This window comes from Rattus norvegicus, chromosome 8, assembly GCF_036323735.1.
Source record: "Rattus norvegicus strain BN/NHsdMcwi chromosome 8, GRCr8, whole genome shotgun sequence".
NCBI lineage: Eukaryota > Metazoa > Chordata > Mammalia > Rodentia > Muridae > Rattus > Rattus norvegicus.
In genome coordinates this window covers 56,725,819-56,745,915 of record NC_086026.1, presented here as the reverse complement: position 1 = coordinate 56,745,915, position 20,097 = coordinate 56,725,819, and the positions used below count along the sequence as shown (strand labels likewise).

General features: G+C 45.1%; 1 protein-coding gene and 1 long non-coding RNA gene across 7 annotated transcripts in view; one reads left to right on the top strand and one right to left on the bottom strand.

Moving 5' to 3' along the window:
• Cadm1 (cell adhesion molecule 1) overlaps positions 1–1,542 on the bottom strand; it is a 330,891-nt gene extending 329,349 nt beyond the window's left edge. The window contains exon 1 of one of the 6 annotated variants that reach the window (XM_006242946.5): positions 1,213–1,542. In XM_006242946.5, the coding sequence (XP_006243008.1) occupies positions 1,213–1,345 (133 nt within the window). In that variant the 5' untranslated portion in view covers positions 1,346–1,542. The remainder of the gene's footprint in view (positions 1–1,212) is intronic. The other 5 variants (XM_006242944.5, NM_001012201.2, XM_006242948.5 and 2 more) reach the window with 5 other exon arrangements.
• Positions 1,484–15,243, top strand: Cadm1l1 (cell adhesion molecule 1 like 1). Its single transcript, XR_010054157.1, has 4 exons — positions 1,484–2,083; positions 2,497–10,691; positions 14,563–14,721; positions 15,087–15,243. It is a non-coding gene; the product is annotated as a cell adhesion molecule 1 like 1 (long non-coding RNA).
• The last annotated feature ends 4,854 nt before the right edge of the window (positions 15,244–20,097 follow it).

Genomic DNA, 20,097 nt, shown 5'->3' with positions numbered 1-20,097 from the left:
CTAGCGCATCCCCTCGCGCAGACGCCCGCTCGCCACCGCCCGGTGCCGCTCGGTCCCGCCGGTCGCCAGGAGGCAGAGGCAGGCGGTACAGCAACACGGGAACGCCGTGCGGCGGGCAAGAGCGGCGAGGTGGCGGGAAGGCGGGCGCAGCGCGGCCGGCCTCTCCGGTGGGGAAGAGCTCCGGCTCCCTTTTGTTAACAAATGCAAACACTGCCCTCTTCTTTCGCGACCGCGCCAACGCGCCCGGCACCGGGGCAGCCACACGCGGGGCTACTGCCAAGCGCTCGGCGTCTTCAGGGAAGGCGCGGCGCTCGCCGAGCCGCCGCCACCCGGGCAGATTCTCAAGACGGCCAGCCACGCGGGGAGCGCCCCGAGGCCCGCAGGGCGCACGCCGGGCCGCAGAGGCCGCGAACGCCCCCGCCACCACCTGCGGGCCGCTTGCCCGAAGGACGCGCAGCCGGGAAATCCCGGATCTCTACTCGCGGCAGAGGCCTCGGTGGCGCGGACCGGCTGCGGGCTCCAGGAGCCCTCCTGCAGCGGCGGCGACGAGCGGCCGCCCCCGAGCCGGGAACTTTCCCTGCCTGGATTCCAGCCAAGCCGACCCGCAGCCTAGCGGAGGGGGCCGAGGGGCAGCGTTCGGCTGGAGGGAAACACGAGAGGCGTGTAGCTCTCGGGCGGGGGACCTGCAGAGCGCGGGCAAAGCCGGGGAGAGGACACGATGGTGGGGATGTCCTGGGGACCCGCGAAGGAGAAAGCTGCGGGGAATGGAGAATCGATCGGGGGGCCGAGCTGGAACGAAGGGGGAGAAAACTAAGCCCGGGGACACAGGAGGACCTGTAAGTTCCAGGGACAAGAGCGAGTTTCGGAGGGTCCGGAAGGTTCGGGGCACCTCCGAGGGCTCCCCTTCCCCCCACCAGCTAGCCCCCGGCCCCGAGCCCACTACACTCAGCACCCCGCGCTACGCCAGGAAGAGGAGGTGTGGGTGCAGCCATCCCTGAGGGCGCCCATCCGCAGCCGGCGGGCAGGAAAGAAGGGGCGCCGACCCCTCGGCCCCTTCCATCGCAGCCCCGACTTTCCTTGCCACGCTCCCGCCGCTTTGGATTTAGGAAGTGGGGGGAGGTTGTCATGGAAACGTCCCCCCTTCCATAGCTACGGCTCCTAGGGGTACCCGGGAGGGTTTTCGGGACCAATCCGCGGGTGCCCACAACCTACCTGTGGGGATCAGTGCCGCGGCCGAGAGGAGCAACAGCAGGAGCCGGAGCCGGAGCCCTGGAGGCGCCGCCGCCGCCGCCACAGCCGCTGCCGCCGCACACTGGGATCCGCTCGGCAGCACAGGACTCGCCATGTCGGGCACCTGCCTCAGACTGGCAGCGGTGGCTGCCTCCCGAGCCCGAGCGGACAGCTAATGAGATGCTAATGAGATGCGGTGAAGGCGGAGTCGGGAGCGACCAATCGTGGCACCGCGAGCCCAACCCAGCTCTCAGAGGACTAGCCCCCCTCCCCCACCCCGCCCCCTGGCGCTAGCGTTCGGCCGCGCGCCCGCGCCACCTAGGGGCGGGGCTGAGGGGAGGGGCCTATGCAAATATGTTTACGTTAAATTTCAGCCTTGCTTCCCCGAAGGAGGAGAGCCTGTACTGCCCCGCGCCTCGCGTGGTGGTTGGGGAGGGGGTTGCGGCTTCAGGAGGCGGGTCTTTAGCTTTCGTGCACCTTTACCAGGAACCTTTACCCCACTCGCCGTGGCGGACTCGTGCTCTGCGAGTCTCGCCGGGAGGCTCCTGGGCCCGGGCACTGCGTGTGTCTCGGCCTGTGGAAGTCACCTTACAAAATTTCCTTTCCCTCACCTTGCACGAAGGAGTAAGATCTTTGGGAAGCGGGGAGTGGAGAGTGCGAATGCAGGTCCCCGGATTGACAAAACAATCGGAGAGAAGTGCATGCGTGCTTTGCACGTCTGGCGGAGCAGGAGAGCCGGCTCAACAACCTAGCGGCAGACTAGGGGATAGTTGGGAGACTGAAGCCGTGGAGTCTGGTTCTGGGATTTTCAAGTGGATGTTTGGCTGTAGATTCTGGGGAAAGGTAAATCGAGGTGGGTATGCTCAAGCTTCCCAGCTTGTTGGAAGTCTCCTTCCCATGTTTAATAGGTTATAGCATATAAATAATATGATATATTTAAGATTACACGCAATAAAAACAAAAAAATCTACCGGTCAGATGTGTGGGGAAGTGAATGCAGTGCGGCAATGATAGGGAGAGAGTTCCTCCTCCAGGGCTCGAATCAATTCACTCCTCTCCTATGCTTCCAGTCCTTTCTAAGGCATCTAGAGACCAACAGGTGCTCGCTTTAGTTGTGTCTTGGAGATGTTCTCCCGCTGACGGGACTTGCATGCATCTCTGAACACACTTTGTCCCTCCCCGAAATTATCTTTGCTTTCTTTTCAACCAAGCAGCCGGCTCTCTTGTTTTTCTGCCTTTTAATTACTTATTTTTCTCTCCCTCTAGAAGACCGTGTGCGCTCTGACCCTCTGTTGCTCAAGCATCAAATTGAAGGACGAGCCGTATTAAGTGTAAAGGTTTATAATAATTTAAGTATTCATAGAATGCAGAACAATAAGATGTAGGAAATACAATTTGCATAATAAATATCAATATCACAACAGCTAAAACAAACCATGACAAATTATATGTGGCTAAATGACCAAGAAATTACTGCATGTAATTTGCTGAATCTGAACTATAGTCTAGAAGAGCTGTACCAAGCCCTCTGTCCTCATGTTGCAAATAAATTTTAAAAAAGAAACAAATATCAAAAAGGAAGTTAAGATCGGCCAACCCATCAAATGAGTTACACATTAAAACAGCCTCGTATTATCCATTATGCATAAACTAATTTTCGAAACTGCCCTGTCTTCCACATCCCTGGATCTTCTGCTCTGTAATTACAGGCCCCAAACGCACGAACTGCAGGCAGCCCTCCAGAAGTAGAGAAAGCTCCAGTAGGCAAATCACAGTATATGAGGCAGAAAACCAACACCACCACGTGACCACCAGGATACTGCCCAGTCGGCAAAAACCAGAAGTGAAACTACCTGGATCAGACCTGTTACAAAGCAGATTTCTACCAAAATCAGAACGAAAAACACAGAGGCTGTCCATTCTGACAACAGAATGTACTGCAAAGTCAGATCCTGTATGCCGGCCACAACAACACAGACCCCGACACTAGAGAATAGTCACCACTCTTCATAGGACTGCTACTCTTGTGACCTTGAGTTCTTATCAAGAAATTCTTGTGCATGATCTTCTTTAATCTCTGAAACTACCTTCTAAGTAGATACTATTTATTTTCCCCATTTTTTTACAACATGGTTAGACAAATTAAACACCAGCCTCTAAAAAAAAAAAAAATCATGATTTCTAAATTGCAGGCAGAGAGGTAGAGCCCTTGAAACTAACCACTCTGCTGCACTGTGCCTCAATAAATATGTGTTAAGTGAGGGAATAAATTTCACATCGTAATGCATGGATAATAAGCAAAGGAGAGCTGTATTTTTAACATAAGGTGAAAATATGCCAGCCACCCAGAAACGTTTTTTGAAAATAACAGGATTGGAGCAGACTCCTAAGGAAAAGCATTCCTCATGAGGCTGAGGCTCCAAGAGAATCTAGCCAGGCCCGAGTCCTCCCACTCTCAGAACGCAGTATGGGGACATTGGAAGATGTGGAGTGTTTTCATCTCCCTTCATTCTCTTGGCACATCAAATGAACACCTACTCAAATTTCCAGTTGGCAAAGAACAACATGGGACATTTCTATAGGAAATGCCAATGCTGCGTGGCTTACCTCACTGGAAGAATGCAAACGCCTTTAAAGATTTCCTCAGAAATGCCACCTGCCATGCAGAATTTGAGGAAGTTGGCACATCCACTTTTACCAGGTATGGAAACTGAGGACTGATAGTCCTTCCACACCAGGATCTTTCTGGGAACCAGAGGTGAGGCAAAGCAAGCTGTTGTTCCTCTGTCCCCTAGCCACACTCCCCTTCCACCCCCTCCCCCCAGCTCTTTCACACCTAAGATGTCGCCAAGCATTTTAACATATGGAACAAGCTAGGAAAGCATCAAATTCCCACAGCCGCTAAGTACAAGTTTTGACTGTCCCGGCTTTCTCGTAGTAAAGCGCTTCATTTTCCTGCTCCACGGACTAGAACTTGTCGCCAGGAACAACTTCCAGCATTTTTTCCCGTGCTACATGGATTGAACCAATTTTAAAAACCAGATGGTGTTTTTGCCATTTATAACTGATAATCAATTGTTTTGTGAATTTAATTTTTTTCAAGAAAGAACCGAAATACTTATCAGAATTACAATCTGGGCCCAACTTGTGTTAGAAAGAAATTGCCAAATTGCACCAAAGCGCTCTCTCTCTCTCTCTCTCTCTCTCTCTCTCTCTCTCTCTCTCTTTGTCTCTTTCCCTCTCTCTCTCCCTCCTTCCCTCCCCCTCCCTCAATGAGAAACCAGAGAGAAAGAAGAAAGAGAAAGAAAATTGGTCACCATCACCAAAACAGTCGAGAAATGTGGGTAAACATATATAAAAAACAAGCATTAAAGGAGACTCGTGTTTGTGGAAATATATCAGAGATAATTAATGGCAACTAGTAACATCTTGCCTCTTAAAATGCTAATTATTTTAATACCCATGTATAAGAGCAACTCAGACAAATTATTAAGAAAAAGAAAACGGTAGTTGGAGTCAGCATTTGCCCGGCTACTGGATTGTTTAAATATTCATAGAAAAGTGTTTTTTAATTCATGTTAGAGACTGATCCCTAACTCGAACTCTCTCTCTCACACACACACACACACACACACACACACACACACACACGAATGCACACATGCGTGCGCACACACAGACAGACAGACATACACACACACACCATACAATGAAACTCAAAGCCCCAGCACAATACTATTTGGCGGTGGGCCCTTTGAGAGATAATTAAGTTTAGTTCAGATCATAAGGTTGAGGCCTCCATGATGCTGTTAAATCCTTCTGAAAAGAAAGAGACAACAGAGTTAGTTCTAGGGGCATACACAAAGGGAATGTGACACACTCACGGTGACCTCACAGTGACAGGTTGACTTGGCAAACCAAGAAAAGGGTGCTCACTAGTGATTGAGACTTTAAACCTCTGGACCAGTGGTTGTGACCCCCTTGCAGGAGGGGAGGTAGTCAAATGACCCTCTCATAGGGGTCACCTAAGACCATTGGAAAACACAGATATCTACATTACAACTCATAACAGTAACAAAATTACAGTTATGAAGTAGCAATAGAAGAAATTTTATGGTTGGTGGTCACTACAGCATGAGGAACTGTATTCCAGGGTTGTAGCACTAGGAAGATTGAGAATTGATCTAGATTTTAAGAATGGGAGGAAAATAATTTTGTGTTGTTTCAAGCTCTAGCGTCTTAAATTAGGGTTCATGACCCCCTATGGAGTCATGGAGAGGTCATTTTAAAAACTGACCACAGTGAGTTTTCTTAACATGCAACAACCAAAAAGCAACTCAAAATCCAAAAGTGATGAATTTGAGATGTTTCTGACAGCCCCTACTGTTGTTGCTCTGTGTGATGTCACGGTAACCTTGGCTCATAACACACAACACACACGCACACCATGCAATGTCAGCAAACCCTGCCAGGAACACCTGAGCTCAAGTTCAAAACCACCATAGGCCACGACTTGCAGTGCATTGCTTTTTTGCCCTTAGAGAAGCACGATGGTTTAAGTATGAGAAACAAAGACGCTTTCTATTTTCCTACAGTCATTCCTCAGCAGGTCTCAAATTAGTGCATCTTTGGATTGTTCTGGGTCACGGTGTTTGTCTTTAAGAAATTACTAGATGAATTGATGACTTAAAATTTTATTTTAAAGTCATTCAGATAATTTGGGTTTGGGACAGAATTTCTAATATTTTACAAAGTAGCCCTACACCGGTTTCTGCCATTTTATGCGACACATCTTTGCAAACCAGCATTCCCGGTTTTGACAACTATTGGGTGGCACTATCAGTCAACTCAGGAAAGTACTGAATTCTGCGTCTTCCAGTATCAAATGCCCAGCTAAGGTTCAAGTTTCATGTAGAGGTGAAGAAGTACAGCCCACCTCATGCAAGTTAGCATCCATCTTTAACAGATGGTAACACTCTATGAGCACCAAAGGATTATCTCTAAAATTTTTATTTATGCTTTTCATCGATAAGCATTTCATTCATTTACATGTTTTGTATATTTTTATACCAGGGGTTGCATAGAAATTTCCTGGGCAAATAAGAATTGCAAGGAGAAAACATTTTAGAAGTCCTGGTCTAAGCCATCTAGCCTCTAGTATTTTGTTATAGCCTCTAGTATTTTGTCTTAGCAATGCAGGTCTGCTAGAACAATCTGGTGCCTTATTAAAGGTACATCAAAGTATCCTTAATGCCAGCTTCTTAGAGTAAAGTATTTGACAGATAAATGTAAGTTGGCAGCAAATTGGATGAGGTACACCCTTGGCCCCAGGGCTTCTGCAGTCTTAGATTAAGACTAAGCACTAAACAGCTTGTTTTTGTGAGGATGAGTCTATGAATCTTTATGAAACCCAAAGCCAGTTAAATCCATATTCCTAAATGAGTAAGTTAATGCTTTACTCAAAAGTTTATTCTTCTAGAATCAGAGTTGACAATAATCTCTCGAATATCAAGAGTTGAGTACAAACTGGCAAGAAGAAAGCTAGTAAAGAAGTAGGTTTCAGGAAACTACCCATGAATGGGTCAAGGAGCAATCTCTAATCCCACAGAAGGAAAATTTACTGCTGCCTTTCAAGTCATAGTTCGTTCCACTCAACATTGTGGGCATACACCCAGGTATCAATGTCAGATCCAAATACACACCCAACAAAGGAGGAACATTCGGAGTGTCTCTGTGAAACAGTCAGTTACACCTTGGAAATATGTTAATGAAAAGATCTATCTAGTGTCCGGTAACTCACAGCTCAGTAGGGAAAGCAGATACACAACTATTTTTTTTAAGATTTATTTATTTAGTGTATATGAGCACACTGTTGCTGTCTTCAGGCACACCAGAAGAGGGCACCAGATCCCATTTCAGATGGTTGTGAGCCACCATGTGGTTGCTGGGAATTGAACTCAGGACCTCTGGAAGAGCAGTCAGTGCTCTTAACTGCTGAGCCATCTCCCCAGCCCAAGATACACAGCTATTAACATATACTTATTTTATGATTTGGACACAGCTACACCAAGACACAAAAGAAAGACCTTTACATATTCAGAATGCCTGCCTATCAACAAAACATCCTAGTAAGAGAAGCCTCTTTTGCTGAATGAATCTTAAACGTTATGACCCCACACAATGGACTAAAATTGAAATATGTTGGGGTAAGGAAGCGATGATTAGAGACAAGTGTCCTTTATAAGTTTCAAAAGCCTTAGAGAATACGATATATATTTAGAAAATTACAAACAGAATAGCTATCCCTGGGCATCTGCACTCTCACACAAATAGAATGGTTAGAATATAGCTTAACAGAAAACAAGCATCAGGAAAAGAAACTGGACACACGCATACACACACATACACAGTCATGTGCCAAGCAATATCATAGTTGATAAGCTAAGATGTTTTTTAAAATTTAAGTAATGGAAATTCACTCAACTAGTTAAACTGAACTGCCAGATTTATATTTGAGAAAGATTACACTGGTGGAATGAATGCCTTTGAGAGTTGAGCTGTGGTAAGTACTGATGACAGTTCCTGAAGATAGGAACTCAGGAAACCCAGGTTTGTTTTAAAGTTTCACTGTTTGGGTGATGGACACTGGGGAGAAGATGATAGTTTTATTTTTGGACATGATGGCTTTGAAATAGAAAATATTCAGCCAAGCAATAGAACAGTGGAAATGATGGTCTAGAACTCAGACCAGCCATTGTAGTGGACTCATGGGTAGAGACTGAACCCACAGAACTAGAGGGTAATGGGATGGGGAATTAGTGTGGATAAGGTATATTGGATGATGTGCTGGCTACTCTTACATCAACTTGACACTAAAATTATCTGAAAGGACAATGCCTCCCCGGTAGTAAGGGGATGATGTAATATAATGATTGATGGAGGAGGGGGCCAGCCCATTGTGGATGGTGCCATCTTTGGGTTCAATAAAAAAAAGCAGGGGCTGGGGATTTAGCTCAGTGGTAGAGCGCTTGCCTAGGAAGCGCAAGGCCCTGGGTTCGGTCCCCAGCTCCGGGGGAAAAAAAAAGGCAGGCTGAACAAGCCATGGGAGCAAACCAGTATGCAGCGTTTTTCCATGGCTCTGCATCACCCTCCTGTCCTTTTTGTGTTCCTTCCTTCAGTGATAGACTATGGTCTGGAAGTGTTAGCTAAATAAATCCTTTCCTTCCCAGCTTGCTTTTTTGGTCATGTGTTTCACAGCAATAGAAACCCTAAGACAGAGGATTGTTTAAAAAATAAGTCAAAAGAACTACTATTGACAGACATGAATTAGATAGACCCTGAGACTGAAGGACATGGGTTAAGAAAAGAGTGAAAAGCGGTGAAGGCAAAGAAAGAGAGAGACTAGCCATGCTACTCACTACAACCAGGTCAAAGGTTATTGGACGTTGGCATTAGAGAAAAGACCATTAGGGTGATGTCCAGCATGTGGCTAACCTAACATTCACATAAGCAGTTTGAGTAGAGTTTGACATAGCAAGGGATTCTCTTGTTTGCCGGCAGAGCAGGAAGACATGACTTGCTGGAGCTTTTCTAATACAGAGAAAGAGCTTTAGAGTTTCCAATCTGACATTCAATCTCATTGGCCCTGACAGACAGCCTTGGGTGGATTAGAGGGATTGTTGGAGCTGAGGTAACTCAGCTAATTATAACATATAGACCTTAGTTTTTATTTCCAAACTTGAAAAAAAAATAGTTGTGGTCCTGCGAAAGTTTCCTCTCGTACTTTAGAAGTCACATTTTCCTGATACAATATTGTAATTGTCTGATGAAGCACTGTGATAATTCCATACGGCGTAACTTCCCAGGCAATGAGATTTCAGCAAGATCCATTATATCTATAGATTTTCATAAAGCCGCAATATAAACCGGCCACACTATGAATATGAGATGGTACTGCTCAGAGATGGCGATGGCAACGCAACTTCTTTGTAAGATGGGTTGTACGCAGGACACAGCCTGAACAGAAATTCTGTCTTTTTTTAAAAGATTTATTTATTCATTATATATGAGTACACTGTAGCTGTCTTCAGACACACCAGCAGAGGGCATCAGATCCCACCACAGATGGCTGTGAGCCACCATGTGGTTGCTGGGAATTGAACTCAGGACCTCTGGAAGAGCAGTCAGTGCTCTTAACCTCTGAGCCATCTCTCCAGCCCCACAGAAATTCTCTTAGTGATCCATCTTGAAGCCTCAAACAGGAAAAGTTCGTAGAATGTTCTAGAGAGCCTATACTTTTGCTGCCTTGGGTGGCCTCTTGGGGGGTGGCCCTGCATTTATTTGTCCTTAAGTATCAAATGGTACTCACCTTTCCCAACTACATTTTCAGTCGGATATTCCACTCCTGTTTTTTCCTTCTCGTGCTCCCTGCCTAAGGGGTCGGAGATGTGGATTTTTTGCACCAAAGTGCCCACATTTGTGGCTTCTTGAGATTCTGTCTGGTGAAGTGACTGTGTAAAGTGAAAGCCTGGTGTCCTGAGTCTTTGCGGCTAATGTGCCGAAAGGCACATCGTGCACACACATAAATAATAAGTAAACACACACCTAAATACTTAAAAGTAACCAAACCTCTGTCTGGTTTACAACACACAGCAAAAGCTACGTTTCCAAAAGTCTGTGTATAATTTTCCCAGTGCGACTCGTGCCTACGTTAGAGTCTTAGTAAATCCCCTGTTAACTCTTTGAAAACGCAGAGGTTTGTCAAAAGGGTTTTGGAGATGGAGTAATCATCTTACATGTTTGCAGCATTAAATAGTCATCCCCCAACTCTGCTCTCCTTTAAAAGTCATTTCTACTCCCCAAGGATGCCTTCCTCTTAGCCAGTGGGAGCCCCACACGGGACTTTGAATATTCTCCCGTACCTGTCCCCAGACCGTGAAGAACTGGAATGCGGTTTGTTTGAAGTATCGTGTTTTGAAGAAAAAGCAAGGTTTAATTTCAGTCCTTTATGCTCTCTGATAGCATTGTCACATGCTAAGCTATTTCTCTAAGACTTTTCGTTGCAGTGATAACATTTCTCTATATATTTTATTTATGTGGCTTGGTCCACGATGAATAACACATTTATGCAAAAATCTCAATATATCTAGGAGATGCCAATACACAGAAGGGGCAAACTTCTCCTACAGTGTAGTTAATAAAATGCAGTAAATCGCATATAGTTTCAGAGGCAATTAGTACAGTTCGTGACTTCAATTACAAAAAAAAAAAAAAAAATAAGAGCCCTTATGATTTCTAGTAATTGTTATTTATCTTTCATCTGAAGTGTTCCTCTTGTCTGCATCAGCTTTGGCCTGGAAATAGCATCGACAGTGGGGAAAGTACACAGTCTCCGCTCGCAGCACTAGAAGGAGAGAGAGATGAGGATCGGGACCTCAGAGCTAACTGTTCTTCCTGGAGAGGTACTCCATGGGTCTTTGGATTGATCCTCCTACTCCATGTCACCCACTCAAAGCCTCCCACCAGAGTCAACTCTCCGGCTTCTCCCTTCATAAGGTCAACCTGACTGATGCGTTTTGCTTGCTAATGTGAAGGTGGGGAAAAGTCTCCGGATGTCAGTTCAAAGTCGGAAACAACCATGCCAAGGTGGCAAGGTGGCTGTAACTTAGCCTTCTAAGGAGGTGCCTCGAAGTGCCATCCTTTTAACAGGAGATGCCAGTGATTCATCTCTTTTCCCATATTTGTTTGATTTCTGAAACAAGTCAAGAGGGATTCTCAGGCCATTTGTCCAAGTCTCCATCACCAGTCAATGACAACGGCCACTGTCCCTGTCCTAAATGAGCTTCCAAAGAGGCTACAATGTGGCTTTAAAAGAAACATTACACTAGATGTTTAAATGACTCTGTCCCCCCATCTCAAGCTTACCAGGCATCCATCACACGTATATTCAGGGTAAAAAACGTCAGGCTGCTACATTACATGTGTTTGGCATCTGCCACAAGTAGAATTTCCGATTTACAATTTACAAAATTATCTCCCCCACCCTCTGGGTTTGCACTGCGGCTCACCCAGAGGCCATTTTTCAATGTGTTTTGTCATGAAGATGGAAAGGGGAAAAATATAAAAGCCACCTTGCTCCCATCCTTCTTTTTCCTTTCCTCCATCGAATGCAGTAGGAGAAATCCTACTGGGGACTTACTTAAAGATGCGTCACCTTAATGGCTTCATTGCTTCATTATCTGATTATTTTCCCAACTGGCAGTGCTTTACAGAGACCCACCATCTTTCAAAGCCAGCAAGGAAAAGGTATTTGGGGGGAAAAAAAAACCAGACCAGTCATTTATCAGTCAATTCCTTGGATCACCATGGACTGTGACTTCTAAAGCCACTTCCAAGGAACTCAGCCTTTTTTTATCTTCAAATGTTCGAGGTTAATTTGCCGAGTTGTACAGATGGGCTTTCCCCCTCACCACAACGACTCTGAGGTTACCGATCCAGAGGGGATTCTCTGAGATTCTTGGTCCAGAAGCAGGGGAGTGGTGCTCCCCTCTGTTATGCTTGGTGCTCCTCTGGTTTTCCAGGTCCTCACTTATTTTGAATAATTGGGGAAAAAAAGAGATACACTCTTCAGAGGGCAGGAGGTTTTTACAGCTAACGTGCAACATCCTGGATACATCAGCTTGACCCGATTACAGGGGCCTAGGCACCAGTTTCTGTTTCTCAGAGGCAAGCCAAAATTCACCCAAACAAAACTAGCCGGCCAAACCAGGTTACCATGGTTAATCCATAATCTCGTCATTTTCAGAAGATTCCCTCACTCTTAGGAAAGATGTTGCAAATCAACACTCACATGGACATATAAGACACACACTTCCTGGAAAGGCACAAACTCAAGGGTAATGGCGTCCTTATGCTCTAACACTGCCTTGAAAAGTAGAGCTGGGGAGATGGCTTAGTGGGAACACACAGCTCTGTCAGAGGACCTGAGCTCAGTTGCAACAATCACGGTGGGCAGTTCACAACTACATGAAACTCCAGCTCAAGAGCTCTGGTCACCGACACTCATATGCACAAATCCCTCACACACACACAAACACACACACACACACACAACCACCCGAGCAAGACTGTTACAACGGCCCACTCCCTCTGGCACACTCACCAGCACAGACTCCCGCTTCCTGGTTTTTCTTAGGCGGTCTTCTTAAGTCTCTAATCCTTTGTAACAATGTATTATTTAAAAACACTGCCTTTCAGTTAAACTCTCCGCTCCTGAAGGAATTATCATTTTCCCCGAAGTTTGTTGCTCATTTTGTTGATTATTAAACTTGTTTACTTAGGGCATTAAAAACAAAAAGAACGAGCAGAAACGAATAAAGAAAACTGTGCCGGGTAAAGGGCTTGCTTGCCTTAAATTCGTAATATTTTAATTTCAGGAGCATTTTCTTTTTGTTTCTCTACTATAGGCATATCATATAAAAGGTCTTTTCATTTCTAGCAAAAAATAAAAATTGAAATTGGCTGATTTTGATCCCGAACAAGGTTAAAGGGATATTATTTGAATTTTTGCTGAGGGGATCCAAATTGTCCGACTACTTCAGTGGATAAAGGAAATAAGATAGATTGGATCTGTATTCAAATACTATATTATTATTTTCCTACTATTTTCCGTGGCCGGTCTGAAATGCATTTTGACAAAGGTAACGTACATTTTAATCAGATCTGAGAAGTGTGGCATAAGAGAGAAAGGCATCAATATTTCCCCCAAGGTTTCAGATACTTCTCCTAATATCTCTCTCTGTGAAGCTCAAATGGTGAACAGCCTGACTCATCTTCCTTCTGAATTGCTTTCTTGGGCATTTTAAAATTAATCAGTCAAGCAAATATTTATTGACCAATATACTACAGTAGGCCCAGAGAAAGATAAAAGCTATACAAGACATGATCTCTTATCTCAAAAAATATATAATCTGGTTAAAGACAAGATCTGTGAAAAAAAAGTTAAATAACAGTTGAAGCTTGCCTAGGAAACGTGGATGGTATGTGGCATGTGGTGGTGGTGAAGCTATGCAAATATATTAAAATCTGTTCAATGATATCTTATATTGAAGACATAATTATGTCCAGCCAGCTTAAATCCCTTAAAGTAATAAAATCAGAAGCTCTTATACAAACCAATTCGCTACAAATATAACCAAATTTCAAAAAAAAATAACTGCATTGCTATATCCAAAAAATATGCTATTTATGTTGCTGCCTTGAAATTCTGAGTTGTCAAATTGGGGGGAAAAAAAGGGATCTAAAAACTCAGTGTTAACGTTTGCATACGATTTGTATTCATGGGGAAAGGTGTCCTGCTATCCTTTTCTCTCTGAAGGACACATATAATCAGTCTCATAGTCTGAATTGCCCAAAAAAGACAGACAAACAGACATGCACACGCGTGCGCGCGCACACGCACACACACACACACACACACACACGCACACACGTACACACCTGCACACACACAAGCACAAGTATCCAGGATGCAACTTCTAGAACCCGTGAATGTCGCTTTATATGAAAAAGAAGTTCGGGCAGAGGTAATTAAAGTAAGGATCTTTTCCTGTGGAGATCACCCAGGCGAGCCTTACACGTCATTACAATTATCTCCCTGAGTAGGAGGTAGAGAGATTTACCATACGCATAGAGGAAAAGAGGCTCTGGAGGTAGAGAAGAGATTGAAAGATGCTGGTTTTGAACCCTGGGACGATAAGTCCACAAATGAAGACATGACTGGAGCCGCTCAGGACAGGAAGTAGCAAACCACGGACATTAATGTGTATTGATCATCCTCCATGAGCCAACTTCTCCGTATAAGATGTTGCATTTAATTCTTGCCGTAACTGTTAGGAATTTGGGACTCGGAAAGTGCAGTAACTTGCAAAAAAAAAAAGCCTTTGCCTTTTAAGCCCATTCTTTTTTTTTTTTTTTTTTTTTTTTTGGTTCTTTTTTTCGGAGCTGGGGACCGAACCCAGGGCCTTGCGCTTCCTAGGTAAGCGCTCTACCACTGAGCTAAATCCCCAGCCCCTTAAGCCCATTCTTTAAGCCCATTCTTTAAGCCATTCTTTACATAAGCTCTATTTTCTTAACACCTTTGTCTTGGGGATGGGCCAGGATAGCCCAGGCTGATGTGAAGCATGACAAACTACCTTTCCGCATACATGTTTGGCTGTCTTTCACTGTTTCAGGCCCAAGAGGTTCTCAGAAGACTTATCTGTTATAGACTCTTAGAGCTTGATTTTAAAAAACAAAATAAAACTTAAACTCAACACTCCTGCCCTCCTGTAGGTCTGGCTATGGGAGTCACCACCAAAGTACAGGCTAATATCCCTTGCCTCCTATTTTCCTGGGGACATCAGAACTCGGCACCAGAGTGAAAACTCCTTCCTGGTTACTGCTGTCCGCAGGCAGATACTAATACAGTGTGCACTGCTAGTTAACATTTTGGTAAGAGAAGTTTTCTGATGGAAAGAGGGGATGGGTTGGGAAAGGGGGGGGAGTTAATCCTGTCTGTTTCCTTCCTTGCTTTGATGGCTGCCCTGGCTTTGAAGTTGGGCAAACACACAGCATGGTAGGAGGGGATACCAGCTGCCCAGACACCACTGGCAGAAGACTGAAGAGCTGTTGCCTCTCCGCCCCAGCCTGGGAGGTGTGCCCTGTTGCAACACTTTTCCCAAGAGTGTTCCACACTGAGATCTGCCGAATTAATAAATCCCAATCTGAATCCTGGTGGTGCAGCCTTCAGCAGGATCATCTGGGGACAGGTTATGGGATACCACTATTGTCTTCTGAGGTGGTCTTTCCCTTTCTAGGTGACTGTCTGTGACATCTGAAAACACCGGATGGATGTATTTGTCTCCTTCATTCTTCTTGGTACCTCCTCTTTTCTGAATTTTTTCCCAATTTCAGACACTGGCTTCTTCACCTATTACTCTTCATTTTCTATTAAAAGAACAAATGCCTACAAAATTTTTCTTTCTGTTTGTTTGTTTGTTTTCCTTTTCTTTTCTTTTGTTTTTGAGACAGGATTTCGTCATGTATCCCCTGGCTGTCCTAGAACTTGCTCTTTAGAGCAGGCTGATCTCAAACTCAGAGATCTGCTGCCTCTGTCTGGCATTAAAGGCATATGCCATCCTTCCCACCTTCACCCACAAGATATTTTCAAGCCACACTCTTTCTCTAAGCACCAACGACAGTACACAAGGAAATGCCCTAAGTTTTGTGTTGAATAGGGCTAAACTCAGAGTCAACGGAGGGAGCCCTGGGAGCTTCAAGGATGGGGCCATGCAGGGGGATGCCAGGGGAATGGAAGCCAAGGTGGCTTTTCCTATAGAAGCAGCCTTCCAGAGGATAGCTTCACTGAAGCATAAATGCTTAGATGCCACCAACAGCATCCCAGACACTATTTTTAAAAATCTCAAGAGACGTTGCTGACTAAGTGATTGTAAACAACCAATACCGGGATCAGAGAGTGGAGGCCAGAGAAAAGAAAAGATTTTGCAAATGAAACAAGGTTGGAGAGTCCAATAAAGGAAGGCATTAAGAGTCCATGAATGGTTGGGGGGACAAGAGGCCATGTTTAGCAAGCCATGAGAAGAGGAAGATATTATTAAAAATGTGTACTTTTGCACAAAAAACACACATCAGCCTTTATTGAGCCTACAAAGACACTCCTGGGGCCTCGTTCTGCATTCTATGAGATGTCCTTCTCCTCTCTCTGAGGACTAGAGCGAAAACTCACATTTCCAAATTCACTGTCTTCAGTTAAGGAAATGATCAGTATTTCCAGTGTGTCTATAGCTAACAGCTACTGAGCATTTCATGACAGGGTTCAAACCTAATATTTTCTGTAATGGGAAGATAGTGTTCTTGTCCATCTTCCTCGGACAAGGAAACTGTGGGTTGGAAACAATAAATAATTTACTCAAGGTAACCATTAATAAGTGGTAGATCCTGCTAGAAATCAGGTAGGAACTAAGGCCAATGTCAGTGTATTATGTCAACTACATAATAAATAATCTCTCTCTCTCTTTCTCTCTCTCTCTCTCTCTCTCTCTCTCTCTCTCTCTCTCTCCTCCAGTATCCTTTTCTTTGAGGTGGATCTCTATAATAGTTCTCCAGATATGCAGATGCAGATGTTATGACATGTCCCCAGTTTTTTTTTTCCTACCATTTTTCCTAGAAGCATTGGTTAACCTGCCCAGGATCCATTAACACGTATTGTGCGCTTGCTACATAGCAGCAAAAATAAAAAAGGAAAGAGAATCCGCCAGCCTACAATTCTGTTTCCTGGGCTACTTCTCTGTGAAGTCTTCAGCTTCAAAACAACCATCGGGAAGCAAAGCTCTCATTTCGCCCACCGGGACAATGCATAACTCAGTGGCTGAATGCATGCAGTTTGGCCCCTTCAGTCTTTAGGCTGAGAATGCTGTGACTTCTACCCTGTTAGCTCAAGCTTACTCTGAGGCTTTCAGGCTCAAACATGCAGCACAAACACCCGGACGACTTGTCAGAACTGATTACTGGGCACCACCTCAGTGCTTCTGACTCGGTCCTCTGGGGTGGAGCTCTGGAATTTGCATTTGTAAATCTCAACCGTTCCCCTGTGATGCAAAGGTTGCTCTCCTGGGTACCAGGTCTTCAAAACCGTGGGTGTCAACAAATGGATTGCTACTCCTATGTCAGAATCGGAATGGTGTTTATTAAATCTGGGTTGCACGTGTCAGTGTTAAATGGAATGTATATAATACATATGACTATGTGGTTGTTTGAAGCATGTTCAGCTTTACACACACACACACACACACACACATGTATATTATATATATGTATATATGTATGTATATATATTCTCATTCTCATTATGAGGTATTGGTACCATGGTGTATCCAAGACAGTGGTCTCCAAGATCTGGCATTCCTGTTTTGAAACAGCTAATCATCCAAATGTTACTTTTATTACTTGGAATAATTTGTCTTAAGCTCTCTAAGACTCATTTCCTTAGTTCTAACGTTGGAAAGAAGAATGGATTCTTCGTGGTAATGTGATGAAAGCTCACGGAGGTGATAAAGGAAAAATTCTTTGCGTGCTGACATCTGGTAAACATCCCCACGGACTTGTTCCAGCTACAGATAAATCAAGGGAGTTGCTCAACCCACCCCCAACCTGCTGGAGGCAGAGCTGAGTTCCCACCCTGTAGCCTCTCAATTTCCAGGTGTGGGTTCCTCTTCGGATCATTTCAACACATCGCAGAGCCTATAGGCAGCTTTGGGGATGGTGGTACCTCCATTAATGAAGTCTCTGGGCAATAGAGCTCTTCTATTCCATGTTGTGCAAACAACAAAAGATGAAAACAACAAACCCTTCCCAGATCTCTTAAAGGAAAGCCGCACGCATTCAGAGTTCCCCAGGACCTCTCCATCCCCCAAAAGTTAACAACAACAACTAAAACCCCTCTGAACCTCTGAGCCCAGTGTCAGCCTGTCCCTTCCTTCCAAGCTGGATGTGAATAGGGCTCATCCTGGGCAAATCTGCAAAAGGCTAAGGAGGCTCCTTTATTCTAGCAAATTCCAGGCATTCTCTTTCCCTCCTTTATTTTGCATAAGCAGGCTTCAGTCATTCTCTCCTACTCAACTTGAGAGTGAATGAACTCCCATATGCAATCACAACTGCACTGTAAGTCCTTTTTATTGAATTATGGAACTAATACTCTTTCTTCATTAACATAAAACTCGGACATTATCTGGAAGGCAGAGAAAAATGAGGGGAGTTAAGAGAAGCATTGGATACCTTCCCTTTTTGCCCTGGCGCATTAGAAGGATGAATCGGGACTGTCAAACTCTTCCCTGCCAGTGGTAGGATAGGGTATGAGAAGGGTGGCCCAGAGCATCCACAGACACCCCCACAAAACTTTTCAAGTCAATAGCTAAGCCAAAGCAAATGCTTACCTTGCAAATAGAATTTTATGGCAAGCCATCAAACCGCATCTAGCAAATGGCCATCTCTAGACCCTTTATTTATAGAAACCTGGAATTCTCACCCCTCTCCCCAGTCATGTCTTCTTTTATTTAAAAAGATAATTTACTTACTTACTTACTTACTTACTTACCTGCCTACTGTGATAGCTATTCATGGTTGTCAGGTTGGCTACATCTGGAAGGAGCTGTAATCCAGAAATAGAAGGCACATCTCTGACCCAGATCCTAACATAGAGATCTTGAAGCATCATGGTTATGAAAAGCTTAGGCCCAGGTAAGGTAGTACACGTCTTTAATCCCAGGAGTCTGAGGCAAGGTGATCTCTGAGTTCAAGGTCATTCTGGGACAAACCAAGTTCCAGATTGAGTCCTGGTGATAGACACCTTTAATCTGGGCATCACCTTCTGCTGGAGACCTATATCAGGACATTGGAAGGAGGAAGCTCTTCTTCATTTGCTTGCACTTGCTTGCCAGCACACCTGTCGGAACCTACTTCTTCCTGATTCCAGCGTATGCAGAAGCCCAGCTGAAACAACTAGCCTAGTGGGACTGAGCAATTACTAGATTCTTGGACTTCCCATTCACAGCTGCCCATTGTTGGGTTGGTTAGACTACAGAGTGTAACTCACTACAATAAATTCCCTAATATATAGAGAGAGACTGTAGAACTAGAGTTTCATAAAGGTTACTCATTGTCAGAGCCCGAATGTGCAGAACTAGAGTTTCATAAAGGTTGCTCATTGTCAGAGTCCGGATGTGCAGGGCCGGACGTGCCTGAGGGAGAGCCAGAGATAGGACTTGCCAAACCAGCTATCAGCCCCAAGGACACTGACCATCCGTAGCCACCCCCTCCCCTTCCTTCACCCCCCTGAGTGAGATGAGCCACCCTACCTGCCTGCCGAGCTGCTAGATAACACATACTCCTTGCTGATGTAATTTCGCGCCGAAAGTAACTGTGCACCATTTGAATTGACCAATCATGTGTAACCGCGCGAATGCCCCTTACCTCCCCTATGTAAACCCCCGAGTTTGGAAGCTCGGGGTCGATTCCTCTGTCTCCTGTGTGAGATACGTGTCGACCCCGGATCCCGCTAAGACCCGGGATCTCGTTAATAAAAGCTACCTCTTGCTGTTACATCAAGAATGGCTACTCGTGATTCCTGGGGGCACCTCACCCCGCGATCGGAGCGAGAGATGCGGCTCCCCATTTTGGGGTTCGCTCTTTCAAGACATTCCAGGGACTCTAGAGAACCCTGACTACTACACTTATTTATTTCGTACTTACTTATGAGTGTGAGTATATACTGGAGGCCAGAAGAGGCAACTGGGTGCCCTATTTCATTCTCCACCTCATCCTTTTGAGGCAGGGTCTGTCCCTAAACCTGGGATGAGAGATGGCAAGGCTCAGTGTTCCTCCTGTCTCTGCTCAACTTAGAGCTGGGGTTATACACATGTGTGTCCTGGAGATCTGAACTCCTCGCCTAGTGCTTTTAATGCTGACAATACCCCTGGAGCCTGTTTCATCCTTTATTTTTTGACATGACTAGAGATTATGTTCCTTCCTTCAGTCTAGCACATGAAATTGGACAAGTGGCTTAGCCTTCATGAGACTTGGTCTCTCCAATCTTTTTACAACCAAGCCAAGCATTCTGTAGATTCTGTTATTAGCGCGCCACATGTGTGGGGATGCCCACCAAGGCCAGATGACGTAAGACAGCTGTGCACCTTTCGGGGTGGTACTAGGAATCAAATGGGTTCCGTGGAAGAGCACCAAGTGTTCTTTAAGCACCAAGCTATCTGTAGTCCATATCTAATTTTGAATATGCAGAATCTCACCTTCATCAGG